This window comes from Muntiacus reevesi, chromosome 4, assembly GCF_963930625.1.
Source record: "Muntiacus reevesi chromosome 4, mMunRee1.1, whole genome shotgun sequence".
Classification (NCBI taxonomy): domain Eukaryota; kingdom Metazoa; phylum Chordata; class Mammalia; order Artiodactyla; family Cervidae; genus Muntiacus; species Muntiacus reevesi.
The window spans coordinates 114,416,581-114,436,685 of record NC_089252.1 but is presented as its reverse complement, the minus strand read 5'-3'; the positions used below and the strand labels follow the sequence as shown (position 1 = coordinate 114,436,685).

The window sequence follows — 20,105 nt, the reverse complement described above, 5'->3', positions numbered from 1 at the left end:
TGTTGCTGTCATCGCCATCATTATCATCACTTGTGCAAGCTCATTAGTGGCTGGTTGGGATTCTTTCCTTTGCAATTAATGTCGAGCAAGAGTATTCACCGGGTGCTTTCTGTGTCCTGGCCCTGGGCTGAGTATTAACAGTCCAGAGGTAAGCAGAACGGGGCTCAGGTCCTCAGACAGACGGGACTGTGGTCTGGCGTGATGGGCGCAGCCTGGGCAGTGGCTGCAGCTGTGCCCTGCCCTCGTCCCGGCGCCTGGCATCTGTGAGGTGCTCGGTGATGATTTATCAGGGGATGAGCACGGGGTCTGGGCTTGGCCCAGAAACTGGCGGGGCCTGAAGGGACAAGACGCGTGTCAGGAACCGGGGGCTCCACCTCTGCTCCAGCCCACAGACCCGCTGATGTTTCTCACTGACTGCGTTGCTCCCACTTCCCAAACACCTGCTGAAGAAATGCTGGAGTGACAGGAGACGAGGGGGTTCTCAGTCCTGCAAGCTGCGTGGTCCCTGAGAAATTCCAGAGACATGTTGGCAGAAGTCTCCAGGCTGCTAATTCCTGCAAGCTGCTTGGTCCCTGAGAAATTCCAGAGACATGTTGGGGTTCTCATCCCTGCAAGCTGCTCGGTCCCTGAGAAATTCCAGAGACATGTTGACAGAAGTCGCCAGGCCGCTGCCTGTTAAACCCAGCCCCGCTTCCCAGTTCCGTTTTGGCCGATTCCCTTGGATGCATCATCCCTGTTTATCAGCACCGCCCATGCCGTTTTCCGTGTTTCCATAAATGTCCGCGAGGAACATGGGCAGCCCTGCTGTGGTGATTCAAAGCAGCTCTTAGGGTGTGAGAATGGTATCACTGAGCTGGCGTAGACATCTGTCCTGGAGAGCTGTTTTTCATCCTAACGCTTTAGGCCCTGAGCAGACCTAGTGATACGGCGTTAAAACCATCATTAGGCTCATCCGTCCATCATATTGGTTGGTTTAGTCGCTAAGTCGTGTCCGACTCTTGCAACCCGGTGGACTGTAACCCGCCAGGCTCCTCTCTCCCTGGAATTCTCCAGGCAAGAATACTGGAGTGGGTTGCTATTTCCTTCTCCAGGAGATCTTCCTGACCCAGGGATTGAACCCGGGTCTCCTGCAGTGCAGGTGGATTCTTTACTGACTGAGCTACCAGGGAAATCCATCATCCATCGTTATTAGTACTCCCAAAGTAAGGACTTACTGTGACATTTCAAGGAACGAAGTCAACATTCCCCACAGACCTCCCTGGACTTGTTCTTTACCCACCTAGTTGTGTCCAATTCTTTGCTACCCGTGGACTGTAACCTGCCAGGCTTCCCTGTCCTTTACTATCAACTGGAGTTTGCTCAAATTTATATCCATTGAGTCTGTTACACTATCTTAACTATCTCATCCTCTGTTGCCCCCTTCTCCTCCTGCCTTCAATCTTTTCCAGCATCAGGGTCTTTTCCAATGAGTTGGCTCTTCATTGGTGGCCAAAGTGTTGGAGCTTCAGCATCAGTCCTTTCAAACACTATTCAGGGTTGACTTTCTTTAGGATGATTAGTTTGATCTCCTTGCAGTCCAAGGGACTCTCAGGGGTCTTCTCTAGCACCACAATTGGAAAGCATCAGTTCTTTGGCGCTCAACCTTTATGGTCCATCATGACTACTGGAAAGACCATTGCTGTGACTATACAGACCTTTGTTGGCAAAGTGATGTCTTTGCTCTTTAATACGCTGTCTGGGTTTGTCATAGCTTTCCTTCCAAAGAGCAAGCGTCTTCGATTTCATGGCTGCAGTCGCCATTCACGGTGATTTTGGAGCTCAAGAAAATGAAATCTGTCACTCTTTCCACATTTTCCCCCTCTGTTTGCATGCAAGTGATGGGATAAGATAACATGATGTGATTAGTTTCTTGAATGTTGTTTTAAGCCAGCTTTTTCACTCTCATCAAGAGGCTCTTTAGTTCCTCTTCACTTTCTGCCATTTGAGTGGTATCATGTGCATATCTGAGGTTATTGATATTTCTCCCAGTTATCTTGATTCCAGCTTGTGATTCACACAGTCCGGCATTTCCCATGATGTACTCTGCATATGTTAAATAAGCAGGGTGACAATAGACAGCCTTGCCATACTTCTTTCCTAATTTGGAATCAGTCCATTGTTCCATGTTTGTTTCTAACCATTGCTTCTTGACCTGCCTACAGGTTTCTTGGAAGGCAGATAAGGTGGTCTGGTATTACCATCTCTTTAACAATTTTCCACAGCTTGTTGTGATCCACATAGTCAGAGACTTTCACACAGTCCATGAAGCAGATGTTTTCTTAGAATTCCCTTCCTTTCTCTGTGATTCATTGGATGTTGGCAATTTGATCCCTGGTTCTTCTGCCTTTTCTAAACCCAGCTTGTACATTTGGAAGTTCTGGGTTCACATACTGCTGAAGCCTGGCTTGAAGGATTTTGAGCAAAACCTTATTAGCACGTGAAAGGAGCACGATTATCCGGTAGTTTGAACATCCTTTAACAGTGCCCTCCTTTGAGATTGGAATGAAAACTGACTTTTTTCCATTCCTATGGCCACTGCTGAGTTTTCCAAATTTGCTGGCATACGGAGCGCAGCACTTTCACAGCATCGTCTTTAAGGATTTGAAATAGCTCAGCTGGAATTCCACCACCTCCACTAGCTTTGTTTGTAGTTATGCTTCCTAAAGCCCTCTTGACTTCACACTCCAGGATGTCTGGCTCTAGGTGAGTGACCACACCGTTGTGGTTATCCAGGTTATTAAGACCTTTTTTGTATAGTCTTCTGTGTTTTCTTGCCATCACTTCTTAATCTCTTCAGCCTCTGTTAAATCCTTATCATTTCTCTCCTTTATCCTGCCTATCTTTGCATGAAATGTTCCCTTGGTATCTCCAGCTTTCTTGAAGAGGTCTCTAGGCTTTCCGATTCTATTGTTTTCCTCTACTTCTTTGCATTGTTCATTCAAGAGGGCCTTTTATCTCTCCTTGCTCTTCTTTGGAACTCTACCTTCACGTGGGAATATCTCTCCCTTTCTCCCTTGCTTTTTGCTTCTCTTCTTTCCTCAGCTGTTTGTACAGCCTCCTCAGACAACCGCTTGCATTTCTTTTTCTTTGGGATGGTTTTGGTCACTGCCTCCTGTACAATGTTATGAACCTCTGCCCATAGTTCTTCAGGCACTCTGTCTATAAGATCTAATCCCTTGAATCTATTCATTGCCTCCACTGTATAATCATAAGGAATTTGATTTAGGTCATACCTAAATGGCCTAATGGTTTTCCCTACTTTCTTCAATTTAAGCCTGAATTTTGGGATAAGGAGCTGATGATCTGAGCCACAGTCCGTTTCCAGTCTTGTTTTCATTGACTGTATTAGAGCTTCTCCATCTTTGGCTGCGAAGAGTATAATCAGTTTGATTTCAGTATTGACCATCTGGTGATGTCCATGTGTAGAGTCATCTCTTGTGCTGTTGGAAGAGGGTGTTTTCTATGACCAGTGCGTTATCTTGGCAAAGCTCTTTTAACCTTTGCTCTGCTTCCTATCCAAGGCCAAACTTGCCTATTATTCCAGGTATCTCTTGACTTCCTACTTTTGCACTCCAGTTCCCCACAAAGAAAAGGTTTTTGGTGTTCTTTTTTGGTGTTAGTTCTAGAAAGTCTTGTACGTCTTCATAGAACCACTCAACTGTGGCTTCTTCAGCATTAGTAGTTAGGGCATAGACTTGGATATATTCTGTAATGATGAATGGTTTTCCTTGGAAATGAACCAAGATCATTCTGTCATGTTTGAGATTGCACCCAAGTACTGCATTTCAGACTCTGGTTGAGTAAGAGCTCCTCCATTTCTTCTAGGGGATTCTTGCCCACAGTAGTACATAGTATAGTCATCTGAATTAAATTCGCCCTTTCCTGTCCGTTTTAGTTCACTAATTCCTAAGATGTTGATGTTCACTCTTACCATCTCCTGCTTGACCAGGTCTAATTTACCTTGATTCACAGGCCTAACATTCCAGGTTCCTATGAAGATTGTTCTTTACAGCATGGGACTTGACTTGGACCACCAAACACATCCACAGCTAAGCAACATTTCCACTTTGGCTCAGCCTCTTTGTTCCTTCTGAAGCTATTAGTAATTGCCCTCTGCTCTTCCCCAGTAGCATATTGGATGCCTTCTGACCTGGGGGGCTCATCTTTCAGTGTTGTATCTTTTTGCTTTTTCATACTGTTCATGTTCATGGGGTCCTCACCGCAAGAATACTAGAGTGGTTTGCCATTCCCTACTCCAGTGGACTGTGTTTTGTCAGAACTCTCAACTATGACCCTTCCGTCCTGGGGGACCCTGCTCAGCGTGGCTTGTGACTTGATCAAGGTATGCAAGCCCCTTCGACACTGATGACTTAGTTCTAAAGAATGCCAACCCCACTGGAACAAGATCCTCCCCATCTATTAAAAGTCGATCAGAATGGGGATTATTTAAACAGTGTGGTCAGGGAATACCTATCTGAGGCGTGACCTTTGATACAGAGGCCAAGGCAGGACCCAGCTCCGTGCGTTAGAAGAGAAGTGAAGCAGCTGCTGGGAAGAGTCACAGGGCTGGAGGCAGTGAAGGCAGGCGGGCAGCCAGGCTCCTGGGAGCCGGGGGTCTTCCCATGTTGGGAACGTGGCTTGGGCTGCCCTGGAGAAGAGGCTGTGGGGCCAGGATGCGGGGGCCTTTGCAGAAGTACAGGCAGGAGGAGACCACTGGTCTTCAGATGAGATCGGGTGCATCCAGGGTGGTATGGCCATAGACCCGCTGGTCTTCAGAGCAGCTCTCAATTTAGACCTGGGTGGAACTAAAGTAGTTATCAAACCACTTTTCTCTTAAAAACAGTTGAGGGACCCCGAGGAGCCTCTTACGTGGATTATATATCTGTTGATGTTTATCAAATTATATATTTAAATGAGAATTTAATTATGTGTTTGTTAACTTATTTTACATGATGATAAACCCGCTGAAATAATATTTTTTGAAGAATAACTATATTCTTTCAAAGCAAAACAAACAGAGTGAGAAGAATAGCATGATTTTTTTTGTTTTTGCAAAGACTGTAAGGTCTGGTTGAAGAGAAGTGCCCTGGATTCTCACATCGGCTGCTGCATTCAGCCTCTTGTGGTATCACATGTGTCAGAGCCTCTGGGGAGAATGAGTCTTAATCTCAGGAAATGGTTTTGGCCTTGTGGCTCCCCTTCAAGGGTCTTGGGGACCCTAGGATCTCCCGACTGGCCACACCTCGAGGACCACTGCTGTAAAGAGAAATGTCATCAGGTGGCCGGGAGAGGGTGGCAGTGGGGTGGATTGGGGCGATTTCTGAGGGTCGGGAAGGTGTTTCCTTAGCAGAACCTTATCTCTCCTTGAAAGCCCTGCACCTTCACAGCTGTGGCCTCGCACTCCAAACACTGGGCAGGGAGGACAGCAGCCGTCAGCACCAAGGACAGCAGCCTGAGGGCTTGGGGGGCCCTCCCGGGTCCCTGTTGTTAGACCATCTGTCAGCACCAAGGACAGCAGCCTGGGGGGCAGTGGGCGGGGGCTGCCTTTCTGCTGTCACCTGCACCAGAGGGCCCTCGGCAGGGAACCTGTCGTTTGATCAAGAGCCTTGTCTTCCATCCTCAAGTTTGGAAAGAAAGTAGCATGTAGAGCCACCGTTTAGTCACCGTCTACTGCAAACCAGCCTCACCCGAGCCCTTCAGGTGTAAACGCAGCTCCTAGCCCCCTCTACAGACAGAGCAAACACAGGGCCTGCTTCCCCGTGTCAGTGCTAGGCTTGCTTCTGTTTTTGTCAGAAGGTCTTTTTTATTTCCACGTCAGAGTGATCTTACCCAACCGAGCCTGACTTTCCATTTCCCCTTGTAACCCCCTATGAGGGAGGCATGGTGCCATATGATGAAATTAATGGAAAGATGCGGTCTGCTTGTTAGGAAATCACTTTCCAGCAAGTGACCAAGAAACTCATTTGATTATGAGTCAACCCAAGTCTGCGTTGCTCATTTTCCACAAATTTCTTCGTTTTTCTTCTACAATTTATTTTTTCTGATTATTTTACAGAGGAAAATCCAGTGAGCAAAAGTTTCTACTGTTATTGCTCTTTATGTCATTTTTCAGTTTAACTGTGTGGTTTTTTAAAAGAGAAAACATATGGAAAATTTCATAAAAGTGTTTTTGTTTGTTTTTTTTTTCCACTGATTCTAAACTATTCTGTGACATTCCTATTTTACCCCTTGAAATTTGAATGAACCGTTTATGTTTAAAAGTACATGATCAATTGGATGGTGCAGAAGACATTCATTGATATTTAAGGCAAAAAGAAATCAATCTGTGAAATAGTTTGTCGAGAACAAGGAACAGTTTCTGATGAGCATTTTCTCCTTGTCCTGTTTTTAGGCCTTCTTCCTGGTCTATGCTCTGGGATGTCTGAGTATTTACTATGAAAAGGTAAGGTGTTTTATTCACACAATCCACTTAAAATCCCCTGATGTCAAAAGCACATTGAAATACTTTTCATATTGCTTTACTCCAAGTGTATCTACTTCCACTGGATGAAATTGGAATTGAATTTTTTTCCTCTAAGTTTAATCTTTGGATCCTGAATTGAGACTGTTCAGGCAAAAAAGCCAACTTTGACCCTTTGAGACTAAATTTCATTCCCAGATCCTAGGAGAAGAGCAGTGTCTTTATCTGATGATCAGGAAATCTGTAAGAACAGTACTGAAAATTAACAGCAGAAATGAAAGCCACCTGTGTTTAGCACCCGATTCAGTGAAGGTTGTGAGTCCGGTACCTTACATGCGGTACTTCTGGGCCTTACCTCCACGCGTGAAGAGTTTTACAGATGAGGTAACTGAGGCTCGGTAAACAAGCCACTTGCGCAGGGTCACGCAGCTGGTCTGGTTGGAGTTAGCATTTGAACTGATGTCAGGGCAGCTCCGAAGCCCAGTTTTGTGCTGTAGCCTGCTGCCCTTGGAAGATCATTAATCCCGTTTCCGGTGAAGGAGCTGGGGGCAGTGGGAGTCGAGAGTTCACCGCACACGTCTGTACTTTCTGAATTTTGGACCTTGTGAATACAATACCTCTTCAAAAAAACTCAAGTTAAAATCAAGGTGAAAAAGGTAAGCAGAACATCAGATGGGAGAAGTGAGTGAAGTGAAGTTGCTCAGTCGTGTCCAACTCTTTGCGACCCATGGACTGTAGCCTACCAGGCTCCTCCATCCATGAGATTTCACAGGCAAGAATACTGGAGTGGGTTGCGATTGCCTTCTCCAGGGGATCTTCCCGACCCAGGGATTGAACCCGGGTCTCCCGCATTGTAGGCAGACCTTTTACCATCTGAGCCACCGGGGAAGCCGGGAGAACGTGTATTTTATTCTGTCCTTGGGAGCACATGTCTTATCACTCAGCAGATTCTAACTCCAAAAAATCTTTTTCGCAAGTGCTCCTGTGGTTTGGGAACGGGTGTGTGGCTGGCAGGTGACTCATTTTCTCAGGTGGCGGCCCTTCTTGGCCTGCCCTCCCCTGGGCCCTCACTGACACTCATCAAGATGTGCCAGCTGCCCTGTAGCATCCTCAGCCTCTGAAACGCGGCGGGCTGTCCAAATCAGAGTCCAGCCTTCTCTACCAGACTCTTGCTTGTTTTGTGGGGGGATGAATTTGAAGACCATACACATAGAGTTTCCACCGTAGGAACAACTATTTTGGGTTCTTTATTTGTTTAAGAAGAAAGCAAGCCCCAACTCTAGCTCATATTCATGGTGTTAAGATCTTAGATCGAGACAAACTGAGCAAGTCTTATTTAGTGACTGAACTGTAAACCAACTAAAGATCAGCTTCTTCTACTCAAGGCTGAAATGAAGCAGGAACTTTCCAAACTTAACCTGGTACTTTGTGTGGTGTTTTTGAATTGACACGTGAGAATGTTATCTGAGCCGTGGTGTCTTCAAGTCCAACCTTAGAAACAAGCAGTTGGATTATTAATTTGTGCTATGGGATTAATTACCTAGTTTCAGAGACTAAATGGAGTATCTTTTCTTTTAAGGCTATTACAGAATTAACTTTCTGCATTTCTGAACAGGGCCCACCATACTAGCTACCCATCAGGGTCTGTACGTGCTGGAACATGCGCCCTCGGCTTTGGGGCCCCCGGCCACCCCCGTTGCTCTGCCTGGGCTGTTCTCCCCCACCGCCCAGTCCACTGCCCTCCCTGCCCTCACGTGGCTGCTCCCTGTCTCCAGAGTGGCTGTCTCGGGGCGCCTTGCCCAGATCCTCTGTGGCTGTGCTGTCCAGTAGAAATACGACGGGAGCCTCACACAAGAGCCGCGTGCATAGTTTTTAATTTTCTAGTAGCCACATTGAAAAGGTTTTTATTACTTTTAGTCAGCTGAAATTGATTGTCATAGTTTCTTTAACCGAACATATTTAAAACTACTGAGGTAGTCTTAACCCAATATATTTAAAACTGCTTCTCTTTTGCATACGAAGTTTGCATTCTCTTTTGCGTATGAAGTCTTTGAAACTCAGTGTGTGCTTCACGCTGGCAGCACGTCGCAGGCGAGTGACTGGCGGCCGCCACACTGGACGTCTCAGGCCTGTATCTTCTGGCTAAAACCCTTCGTCATGGGTGCCGTGTTCAGCTCACATTTGGTAGAGATGATGTTGATTCACTGGCCAGGTGCCTGGTGGGTACACACAGAGTAATGCCTGATCTTCCCCCACCAACCATAGGAGCCTTTAACGATCATGAAGCTCTGGAACGCTTTCACCACCGTTCAGCCTACGTTCAGGACGACCTACATGGCATACCATCACTTCCGCAGCAAGGGCTGGGTGCCCAAGCCTGGACTTAAGTACGGAACAGATTTGCGTAAGTGATTTCTTGGCCTTGCAGGCGCGCGGGCCAGGCTTAGGGTCCGGGTCAGAGCCTGGGGTGAACGTCAAGTCGGTTGTGTGTGCTGTTGCTGTTTTTTCCTGAGATGCTGTCCTCCTCCTGGCTTAGATAATGTTTGGATGAGGGTGGAGGGTGTGTTTTTTCTCTCGTCTGCTCTGAGATCTTGAAAGAGAGTCCACAGCCCCCACCCCCACACTGTGATCTTGTGATGAAGGGCGGTCCTTGTCTTCGGGGAGAGTTTCATTTGGCAAATCATGTGCAGCTACCATTAATGATCATGGTGTACCTGTGATGATAGTGACAGCGGTCATTTGTTGAGCCCTCACTGAGTGCCAAGTGTTCGACATTCATGACCTCATTTAATCGTAACAGCAGTTCTACGAGATTGATGCTCTCGATCCTCATTTTTTGATAAGGAGACTGCAGTTGTGAAAGAAAGGGTCACCTGCCCCTAAAAGTTTCCGGGGCGAGTGTCAGAGTGCTACACTCTGAATGCTGGAACCCAGGCTCTTAGGAACTTGCACACGGCACCGCCTCCCTGCTCTTTGTTTAAAGGAAGGAGTTGGGACCCAGTGAGCACCCCGTTCACCGGGATATTGCTGAGGGTCTCGTGTGAGCCAGATCTTCTTAGGTGCCAGGAACACAAAGGTGAACATGACAGGTGAAGCTGTCTGGGTGGAGCTCCTTACATGCTGAGAGGGGGACAAACAAGCAGACGTACAAATATGCACTGTAATTTCAGGGTACTGAGAAGAATAAAGTGGATAAAGGGACAGAGAGTAAAAGGAAGGTAGATGGTTAGGAGAAGACTCTGAAAAGATGTGCCCCAAACAGCAACAACTCAAGTGCAACCCCAGTGAGGGAACAGGTCCCCTGAGAGTGTGGGGAGGAACCCCTGGGGCCCAGAGTAACCCTTTGCAGAGGAGCAAAGGCCCCGAGGCAGGAACGAGCCCAGCAGGTCTCAGGGCGTCCAGAGCTCCAGGGTCCCTCCCCAGGGAGAGTCAGGCTGGGGGAGATCACATCTCCCCCTGGCACAGACTTGGGATGTTACTCTGCTGATTGGAAGTCTGAGGGGATCTCAAGCAAAGGAGTGACTTATATTTAACCATTCGATTCAATAGGACCTTTGTCTGCTTGACAAATAGATGGTGGGGTTGGGGTAGGACGAGGGGAGCAGAAAGTGGAAGCAGAGAGAGGAGTCAGGGAGGCTGACCTGAGCAGCCTTGCAGATGGAGTGGATGTAGAGTCTGGGGGAGGAGAGGAACTCAGGGTCACGCCTAGATTCTTGGAGCTGTATTTTGGACATAGTCAGTCAACTGGGGGCAAGGGGTGGGGGAAGATACTCTAAAGATGGATGATTCTGGAGCCCAGGAGAGACTTGAGGTACACTCTTGCCGGGGAGTGGTTGCATCACTAGGCCTGGGCAAGTGGGCGAAGGTCCTCGGGATCCCCTACCGCAGGGGTCCCCAACCTCCAGGACCTAACACCTGATGATCTGAGGTGGAGCCGATGTAATGATAATAGAAAGATGTAATGCACGTGAGTCATTCCCAGACCCACCGGTCCTTGGAAAAATTGTCTTCCATGAAACCATCCCGCGGTGCCAAAATGTCTGGGGGGCCGCTGCAGTCCAGCACCACTGCTGCTCCCCCGATAAGCCCCTGAAACCTTCCCACATCTGCCCAGCGAGGGTGCTTCCTGGGAGCTCTTGAGAATTGCATGTGAGGTTCAAACAAAAACGTCAAAGTGTTTGAGAGGACTCCTATGACGTCATGGCCCCCGAGGTCTTATGGGCTCTGTCACACACTCTTCCGTGTATTTTTGAGCCTTTCCTTGTTAATGCACAAAGAAAGCCAGTTCAGTCCTTTAAATCCTTAAGTGCTCTAAAATCAGGTGTGCTTAACCTAGAATCATAAGATGATCCTCCAGGGGCACTAGCCCCCCCCCCAAGAATTTTATTCAAAGTTGCATATTTGTAAATGGGTGCATTTTTCTGCATCAGGAATGGGTTGTTGTTGTTCGGTCTCTAAGTCTTGTCCGACTGTGCGATCCCACGGCCTGCAGCATGCCAGGTTCCCCTGTCCTCACCGTCCTGGAATCTGCTCAGATTCATGTCCCTTGAGTCAGTGATGCTGTCTAACCATCCCAACCTCTGCCACACCCTTCTGCTTTCATTATATTCTCAAAGTGGGTCAGCAATATATATAAAGCTTAAGGAGGGCCCACTCCCCTAAGATAAAGGCTCCCGTTGTTTCTTCAGGGCCTGGGTTTCAGGTACAGGTGTCCTAACTCTGGGTCCACGTGAATGCTCAGGATGACCTCGAACTTAGCTTGCTGAGTCTCCAGGTAACAGAGTCACCCACAGGTCACGGCACTTAAATGAAGTGAGCCTGAGGCCTGGTCGGCATTGGCTCCCACCTGCCCACCTCCTCCCTGGGGAAGAGCAGCCGCTCAGGCCGCACGCTCGGCAGGCCTCGGCCAGAGCGCTCCATGAAGGGGTGGAACTTGAGCGGGATTTTCCAGCAGACAAGGCCACAGTGTCGCGCTCAGAGGCGGCGGGCATGATGGAGAGAGCCCTCTGGGGTGCCTGTGTGGCCTCAGGAAGGTTACTGCGCCTCTCTGAGCCTCCGGGCACCCATCATGTAACGTGGGTAACAGCGTGTTTATAAAGCAACATCTTTATGAAAAGTAAAAACAGAAAGTCGCAGGGGAGCGGGACCTCTGTCCGTGCGGTGTAAGCATACCTCATCGCATGTGTTTTCAGTACTCAAGTCATCTTTGTGGAGGGTGAGTAGAGAGAACTTTCCTCGTTTAAAAAGGAAGGAAATCCATCCGCTGCTGTTTCCCAGCCCCCCAAGGCCTTTACCCTGCTGGCGGGGGGCGTTTTATGCATTTGGAGGTGCTCGTGTGGTTACCGTGAGCCCAGGTCCCTGGCCCAGCAGTGCATCTCAAGAAGGGCATCTTGAGGCCAGCGTTCAGGCTGTGTGGCCTGTGGTGAGGGGCGCAGCCCCCCGACCTTGGCCCCCGCCCCAGGCACAGCCGCACGGCGTGCCCATGTCTAACACTGCCATTTTCATTTGGAAGGCCGGCAGTGCGACCATACGGATGCTAGAGCTGCCAGCACAGGTCACACCCAGGACACGCTCCCTTCACAGCTGTCCCTGCTCACAGAGATGGTGACTCACGACAGAGGGCCGCCGTGAAACTCATGTCTTATCAGGGAGACTCTTCCCTGGATTAAGTCCCGTCAGTCCAGTTTCACTCCAGCAGCAGCCTGTGGAACAGGCGACGCGATCTCAGGCCAGGCGCAGCTGCCCGGCCACTTGACTGTGAATGCCCACTGCTGACAGCCAGGCCAGGAACCACTTGGGAGCCCTTCCTTACACACATCCCCATCCCCGCCCCCCCACCAAAGGCCCCTTGGCTGCCGGCTCCTGTGGCCAGTCAGCTTGCCTGTTGCTTTTCTTCTCCCATCTTATTTCATCTTCATGCTCCATGAGGCTTATGGCGCTCACCTCCTTCTATAGCCGAGGAAACTGAGGTTTCAGAGGGTCAGAGCAGTTACCAAGGGTCCCACAGCTGATTGTTGTCATTCAATCACTCAGCCGTGTCCAACTCTTTGCAACCCCATGGACTGCAGCGCGCCAGGCTTCCCTGTCCTTCACTATCTCCCAGAGTTTGCTCACATTCATGTCCATTGAGTCAGTGATGCTATCTCGTCCTCTGCAACCCCCTTCTCCTTTTGCCTTCAGTCTTTCCCAGCCTCAGGGTCTTTTCCAGTGAGTTGGCTCTTCACATCAGGTGGCCAAAGTGTTGGAGCTTCAGCACCAGTCTTTTCAATGAATATTCAGGGTTGATTTCTTTTAGGATTGACTGGTTTGATCTTCTTGCAGTCCAAAGGACCAGAGTCTTCTCCAGAATCATAGTTCAAAAGCATCAAGTCTTTGATGCTCAGCCTTCTTTAAGGTCTGACTCTTACATTCGTACATGACTACTGCAAAAACCATAGCTTTGACTAGATGGACCTTTGTCAGCAAAGTGATGTCTCTGCTTTTTAGTATGCTGTCTAGCTTTTCTTCCAAGGAGCAAGCATCTTTTAATTTCATGGCTGTAGTCACTGTCTACAGTGATTTTTGGAGCCCAGGAAAATAAAATCTATTGCTGTTTCCACTTTTTCTGTTTCTATTTGCCATGAAGTTATGGGACCAGATGCCTTGATCTTAGTTTTTTTAATGTTGAGTTTTAACCACAGTTGGTAAGTACAGAGTTTAGGGCTCTTTAGGTCTCAGCTCCATGTAGTTCCCACCATAGCTAAGTAATGTTGCCAGCCAAAAAGCCAAAAACCAAGTCCAGGATTTATATTTTTGTCCTAAGCATGCAGCTGCTGGTGGCCTTAACCCAGAGTTCTAGTTACTCGTGAGCCCCCTTCCCACCCATTTCAGTTTGGGATTCTCATTGACTGTTTGGTCACGTGATTTCACAGCTCCCTGCAAATTAGAAGTTTCAAATCGGACAGAAAAATGGGAGGGGAGCCATCGGAAGCCAGAAGAGGTAGGATGTCCAGAGCCTAGAGACCCATCACCTGTCGTGGAGAGCTGGCAGCTGGCTCTGCCCCAGGGAGAGGCATCAGGGCCCCTGTGCCCTTCACCCAGCAGGGAGAAGCGCCTTCATCCCATCTCATCTCCAGTCCTTTCCTAAGCCGCCCTCTTGGCTTGTTTTTCCTGCTGACTGTATGTTTTTGTTAACATCGTCCACATTTGTACATCTAACCCCTGTTAATTCATAAGTGGTTTGGACACAGCTCCTGAGAAGATTCTCCTCGGTAATTATAACACCATGTAATACCTAAGAGAAATTGGAGTTATTCATTAGCATCATCTAACCATTCAGTCCGTCTTTTCAGTTTCCCGCTTGTCCCTACTGTGTCTTTTATGGCTGTTTTGGATCTGGTTTTTTTTTTTTTGACAGGCTCCACTCAAGGTTCATTTATCACAGGGAGCATTTATCTGTCTTATAGTTTCTTAGGGAGGCCATGAGAAATGACCACAAACTCAGGCCCATAAAGTTGCAGAAGGTCCGGAGGCCCGGAGCCTCAAACCGCGCTGTGCGCGGGGCCACGCTCCCTCCGCCCCTCCCCTCATCCAGGTTCTGGTGGCGCCAGGCCTTCCTTGGCCATGGCTGTGTCACTTCAGTCTCTGCAAAGTTCCTTCTTCCCCACACGATCGTGTTCACGGGATTGGGATGCAGACGTGTCTTGGGAGGCCGCCATTCAACCAGCACGGCAGTCTCTTCAGTTTCTCTTCATCTAAGAGCCCCTCCAGCTGTTGGTTTTCTGTGACGTCGACTCCTGCGAAGTCCTGTAGGACATCCCACCGTCTGGGTAGGTCTGATCACTTCCTCGCGGTTAAGCTCAGGCTCACCAGTTTTCAGCCATCGCGGGTGATGTGTGAACTTAGGGGCCGCGTCCAGGAGTGGGTGATGTCAGCTTGTCCTGCTGCTGGTGAAGCTGTTCGTTTGCTAAGTTGCTTGTTGTCAGATGTCTGCATCTTCCCTTTTGTAGTTCACAAGTGTTTGTAGAGTGAGACTGAGTATCTGGTACCCCGATAGTTACCGTGGTTCCCCGAATTAATTGTTGCACTCGTCACCATTTCCATCAATTATTGCACTCCACCATTCATTCCACACGTCACGTCCTCTCTTCTCTCTGTTCCTTCAGACTTTATTTTTAAATACCCAGTATCCCTTAGACTCCTGAAGTTTTCATCTCTCTACTTGGAGGCATTTCTGTAAAACGCTCCCTTTTTCGCTCTGGATGCGCTGTTACCATGGTAATAATGACTGTTAATCACAGGTAACTTCGAGCACCTCCACCTACATTATTTTCCCCGCTCCCCATAAGGAGATTGGAACACGGGTGTCATTGTGTGGTCTCGGCACTGCTGAGCCTCGAACGGGGGTCTGACTGATTCTCTGTTCATGCTTCTAAGCCTTGAGACGCCCCTCCACCGTAGTCAGGCATCCGAGGGGCCCGACGCGGGGGTCAGAGTTTCTTTCGAGCGGTGTCATGTTCCAGTTGAGTCTCATCCATGAAGGCTGTGTGACTGATCAGAGATAACGGCATTTGAGAACTGGAGGAGATCTTAATTTCCCTTCATGTCTTCATTTTATGGCTCAGGGGACCGAGGCTCAGAGACGTTAATGACGTGTCTAGAGCCCCACAGCTGGGAGTGGCAGAGATTGGAGCGAAGCAGAGCCCCGAATTCAGCCTCGTCCTAGTTGGGGTTCTCCTTCCACTGCAGCACAGCCCAGAAGTTGAGAGATGGGTGTTAGGTATCTACTTCATTTTGGGCCCTTACCCAGTGAATTTGAGCTGACTTTCCAAATAATTTAAATACAATTCAAATAGGAATTCTATTCTTAAGAAGGAAGCCCAACCAAGGGAAGTAGAGGTGAAGGGTTGCTGTATCATCAGTGGGGTCTTTCACCGGTTCTGACCTCTTGGTGCCAGAGCCAAAGGGAAACGTGATTAACTACAGGATCTGTGTGGCCCAGAAGGAAAAGTTCTACCAGTTCCTCAAGGAAACAAGGCTTTTCTGCCTTGGTTTTCCCAAGAGCTCACATATGTAACTGTGTTGTGAAAGTCGCTCAGTTGTGTCCAACTCTTTGCAACCTCATGGACTATACAGTCCGTGGAATTCTCTAGGCCAGAATACTGGAATGGGTAGCCTTTCCTTTCTCTAGGGGATCTTCTTAACCCAGGAATCGAACCCAGGGATAGAACCCAGGTCTCCAGCATTGCAGGCGGAGTGTTTACTAGCTGAGCCTCCAGGGAAGTCCTAGCCAGCAGGGAAGCCCATAACTGTGTTAGTTAAGGTAACGCCTGCAGCCCTGGTTGCATACAAACCACAAATTTCAGGGGCTTAGCGAACACTTGAAGTTAATTCTGTTCTATGAAATCCAAAGCCAGTGTCCGGATGGTGGTTGGACCAACTCCCAAAGGGGCTGCAGGAGCCTGGCTTCTTCATGTGGCCCCACGGGCTTCACGTAGCTTCAGAGAGGGACAGGCACAGGCTTGGTGTCTACGAGGGCTTCAGGGCCAGCCCGAAGGGCCCATGACGCCCAGTCACCCGGCTGGGTGCTCAGGAGGCTGAGAGGGTCTCTCACGTGCCTGGAGAAGGAGCAGATGGGTTTGGTGGGCAGATGGCTACGTCCTGTCTTGCTTGAATTTGGGTCTCATTTGTGGGGTGCGGGTGGGACGAGGGAGTTTGGGTCTCGATAACAGATTTGCTTTGCTAATTGCATTCTGTTCCAGGGGAAAAAACAGTTTGGGTTTTAAAACTAGACCAGAGGGTGTACTGCAGATCACCCACATGCAGAGCACCAGGCGTTTGTATCCCTTTGAGGATAGAAAGCACTTCATTAAGTAATAAAACAAGAGTTTGATTTCGAGTGGTTATACATTTTCTTTTTCCTTTGCAGTGCTGTATCGAAAAGGCCCTCCGTTTTACCATGCAAGGTTTGGAGTGATTCTTTTTTTCTTTCAGTTGGGGTGTAGTTGATTTACAATGTTGTGTTGGTTTCAGATGTACAGCAAAGCGATTGATATGCATACACATATATTTTTTACTTTTTAGATTTTTTTTTCATATAGGTTATCACAGAATATTGAGTAGAATTCCCTTTGCTATACAGGAGGTCCTTGTTCATTATCTGTCTTATACAGAGCAGTGGGTGTGTGTTCATCCCAGGCTCCTGATTTAATGGAATGATTTTTAAATAAGGTAATGACTTAAAGGGACAGGAGGAAATTTCTGAGCTCCAGTTTAATTTTCAAAGGCACATGATTCCTCCTGGCCTAATAGGAATCGATACAGTATATCTATGCCTTGTACATTAATGTCCCTGTGCTATAAAACAAATAGGTCAGGATAATGTACATTTCAGCAGTAAACATTGAGTTAATCTGTGTAGTTACTAATATAGAGTAATTGTTCATCTTCGTATCAGTGAGTGTTAGTATCTAAACAGGTGAGTGAATTCACAGCTTTCACATTGGGAGAGAGATTCCCGTTCCTTTCCTGTAAATTGCTGAAATCAGGCTGACTGTTTGTAATGTGAAGTATGAGTTTTTCATTAAACTATCTTTCCCAGGCGTAGTTTAGGGGAATTCAGGATCAGATGATGTATGTTTCTGTCTTCTGCATTGTCGCTCTTGGTAGGATAGCATTCTTTTCAAATGGGTTGACATCATGCTTTTCATTTCTGGAACGCCCCTGCCGTGTTTTCTAGTTACTCCGTCATCGTGGAGCTGGTGGACGACCGTTTCCAGGGTGCTCCTCGCAGACCTCTCAGCTGGAGGTCCCTGGCTGCCCTGAGCAGAGTTTCAGTCAATGTCTCCAAGGTAACACAGCATCAGCTTTGGGGCTCACATGTCACTTAAACGGTTGGATCTTCATATTAAATGTTTCGGAAGCATGAAAGTCATCTGTGGGCACCGCAGAGCATTTGGGCCCGCGGAGCTCTGGAAGGTGGCCCTCCTCTCACGCCCTCCCTCTGCCCCCGCCGTGGGCGCACAGCTCCAGGGACCGAGCCCCAAGGTTCCCCGTGGGCGTGGGTGTCAGTGAGCCTCGCCTTCCTTCCCGGGGGCAGGACCCACCAGCACCTGCTCAGAATCCTCCCACACACATTCACAGATGACTCAGAAACATTGACACGTTTGTTTTCACAGGTAGCAGGTCTCTCAGAGAAAGAAAGGGAATTAATGTTTATGACTGAACACCTCTGATGGCCCTGCCCCTCAGAACAAGACCCAATTGCCCCCTCAGTCAGTCTCTCCCATCAGGGAGCTTCCATAAGCCTCTTAACCTTCTCCATCAGACAGCAGACAAGACTGAAAACCACAGTCACAGGAAACCAACCAATCTAATCACATGGACCACAGCATTATCTAACGGAATGAAACTATGAGCCATGCCGTGTAGGGCCACCCAAGACGGACGGGTCCTGGTGGAGAGGTCTGACAAAATGTAGTCCACTGGAGAAGAGAATGGCAAACCACTTCAGTATTCTTGCCTTGAGAACCCCATGAACAGTATGAAAAGGCATAAAGATAGGACACTGAAAGATGAACTCCCCAGGTCGGTAGGTGCCCAATATGCTACTGCAGATCAGTGGGGAAATAACTCCAGAAGGAATGAAGGGAGGGAGCCAAAGCAAAAACAACACCCAGTTGTGGATGTGACTGAGGATAGAAGCAAGGCCCGATGCTGTAAAGAGCAATATCGCATAGGAACCTGGAATGTTAGGTCCATGAACAAGGCAAATTGGAAGTTGTCAAGCAGGAGATGGCAAGAGTGAACGTCAACATTCTAGGAATCAGTGAACTAAAATGGACTGGAATGGGTGAATTTAATTCAGATGACCATTATATCTACTACTGTGGGCAAGAATCCCTTAGAAAAAAGGGAGTAGCCATCATAGCCAACAAGAGTCCGAAATGCAGTATTTGGTTGCAATCTCAAAAACGACAGAATGATCTCTGTTCATTTCCAAGGCAAACCATTCAATGTCACTGTAATCGGAGTCTGTGCTCTTACCAGTAATGCTGAAGAGGCTAAAGTTGAACGGTTCTATGAAGACCTATAAGACCTTCTAGAACTAACACCCAAAAAAGATGTCCTTTTCATTATAGGGGACTGGAATGCAAAAGTAGTAAGTCAGGACACACCTGGAGTAACAGGCAAATTTGACCTTGGAGTACGGAATGAAGCAGGGCAAAGGCTAATAGAGTTTTGCCAAGAGAACGCTCTGGTCATAGCAAACACCCTCTTCCAACAACACAAGAGAAGACTCTACACATGGACATCACCAGATGGTCAACACCAAAATCAGATTGATTATATTCTTTACAGCCAGAGATGGAGACTCTCTATACAGTCAGCAAAAACAGGACCAGGAGCTGACTGTGGCTCAGATCATGAACTCCATATTGCCAAATTCAGACTTAAATTGAAGAAAATAGGGAAAACCACTAGACCATTCAGGTATGACCTAAATCAAATCCCTTACAATTAGACAGTAGAAGTGAGAAATAGATTTAAGGGACTAGATCTTATAGACAGACTGCCTGATGAACTATGGGTGGAGGTTCGTGACATTGAACAGGAGACAGGGATCAAGACCATCGCCAAGAAAAAGAAATGCAAAAAAGCAAAATGGCTGTCTGAGGAGGCCTTACAAATAGCTGTGAAAAGAAAGCGAAAAGCAAAGGAGAAAAGTAAAGATATACCCATTTGAATGCAGAGTTCCAAAGAATAGCCAGGAGAGATAAGAAAGCCTTCCTCAGCGATCAACGCAAAGAAATAGAGGAAAACAATAGAATGGGAAAGAGTAGAGATCTCTTCAAGAAAATTGAAGATACTAAGGAAACATTTCATGCAAAGATGGGCTCAGTAAAGGACAGAAATGGTATGGACCTAACAGAAGCAGAAGATATTAGGAAGAGGTGGCAAGAATACACAGAAGAACTATACAAAAAAGATCTTTATTACCCAGATAACCACGATGGTGGGATCACTCACCTAGTGCCAGACATCCTGGAGTGTGAAGTCAAGTGGGCCTTAGAAAGCATCACTATGAACAAAGCTAGTGGAGGTGATGGAATTCCAGTTGAGCTATTTCAAATCCTAAAAGATGATGCTGTGAAAGTGCTGCACTCAGTTTGCCAGCAAATTTGGAAAGCTCAGCAGTGGCCACAGGACTGGAAAAGGTCAGTTTTCATTCAAATCCCTAAGACAGGCAATGCCAAAGAATGCTCCAATTACCGCCCAGTTGCACTCATTTCACATGCTAGTAAGCCAGTGCTCAAAATTCTCCAAGCCAGGCTTCAACAATACGTGAACCGTGAACTTCCAGATGTTCAAACTGGTTTTAGAAAAGGCAGAGGAACCAGAGATCAAATTGCCGACATCTGCTGGATCATCAAAAAAGCAAGAGAGTTCCAGAAAAACATGTATTTCTGCTTTATTGACTATACCAAAGCCTTTGACTGTGTGGGTCACAATAAACTGTGGAAAATTCTGAAAGAGATGGGAATACCAGACCACCTGACCTGCCTCTTGAGAAATCTCTATGCAGGTCAGGAAGCAACAGTTAGAACTGGACATGGAACAGCAGACT

General features: G+C 47.7%; 1 protein-coding gene across 8 annotated transcripts in view; it reads left to right on the top strand.

Moving 5' to 3' along the window:
- Positions 1 to 20,105, top strand: part of TSEN2 (tRNA splicing endonuclease subunit 2) — a 46,183-nt gene that overhangs the window by 20,868 nt on the left and 5,210 nt on the right. For all 8 annotated transcript variants that reach the window (XM_065933955.1, XM_065933952.1, XM_065933951.1 and 5 more), the window contains 4 exons: positions 6,431 to 6,481; positions 8,765 to 8,903; positions 16,407 to 16,443; positions 17,217 to 17,328. In XM_065933955.1, the coding sequence (XP_065790027.1) occupies positions 6,431 to 6,481; positions 8,765 to 8,903; positions 16,407 to 16,443; positions 17,217 to 17,328 (339 nt within the window). The remainder of the gene's footprint in view (positions 1 to 6,430; positions 6,482 to 8,764; positions 8,904 to 16,406; positions 16,444 to 17,216; positions 17,329 to 20,105) is intronic.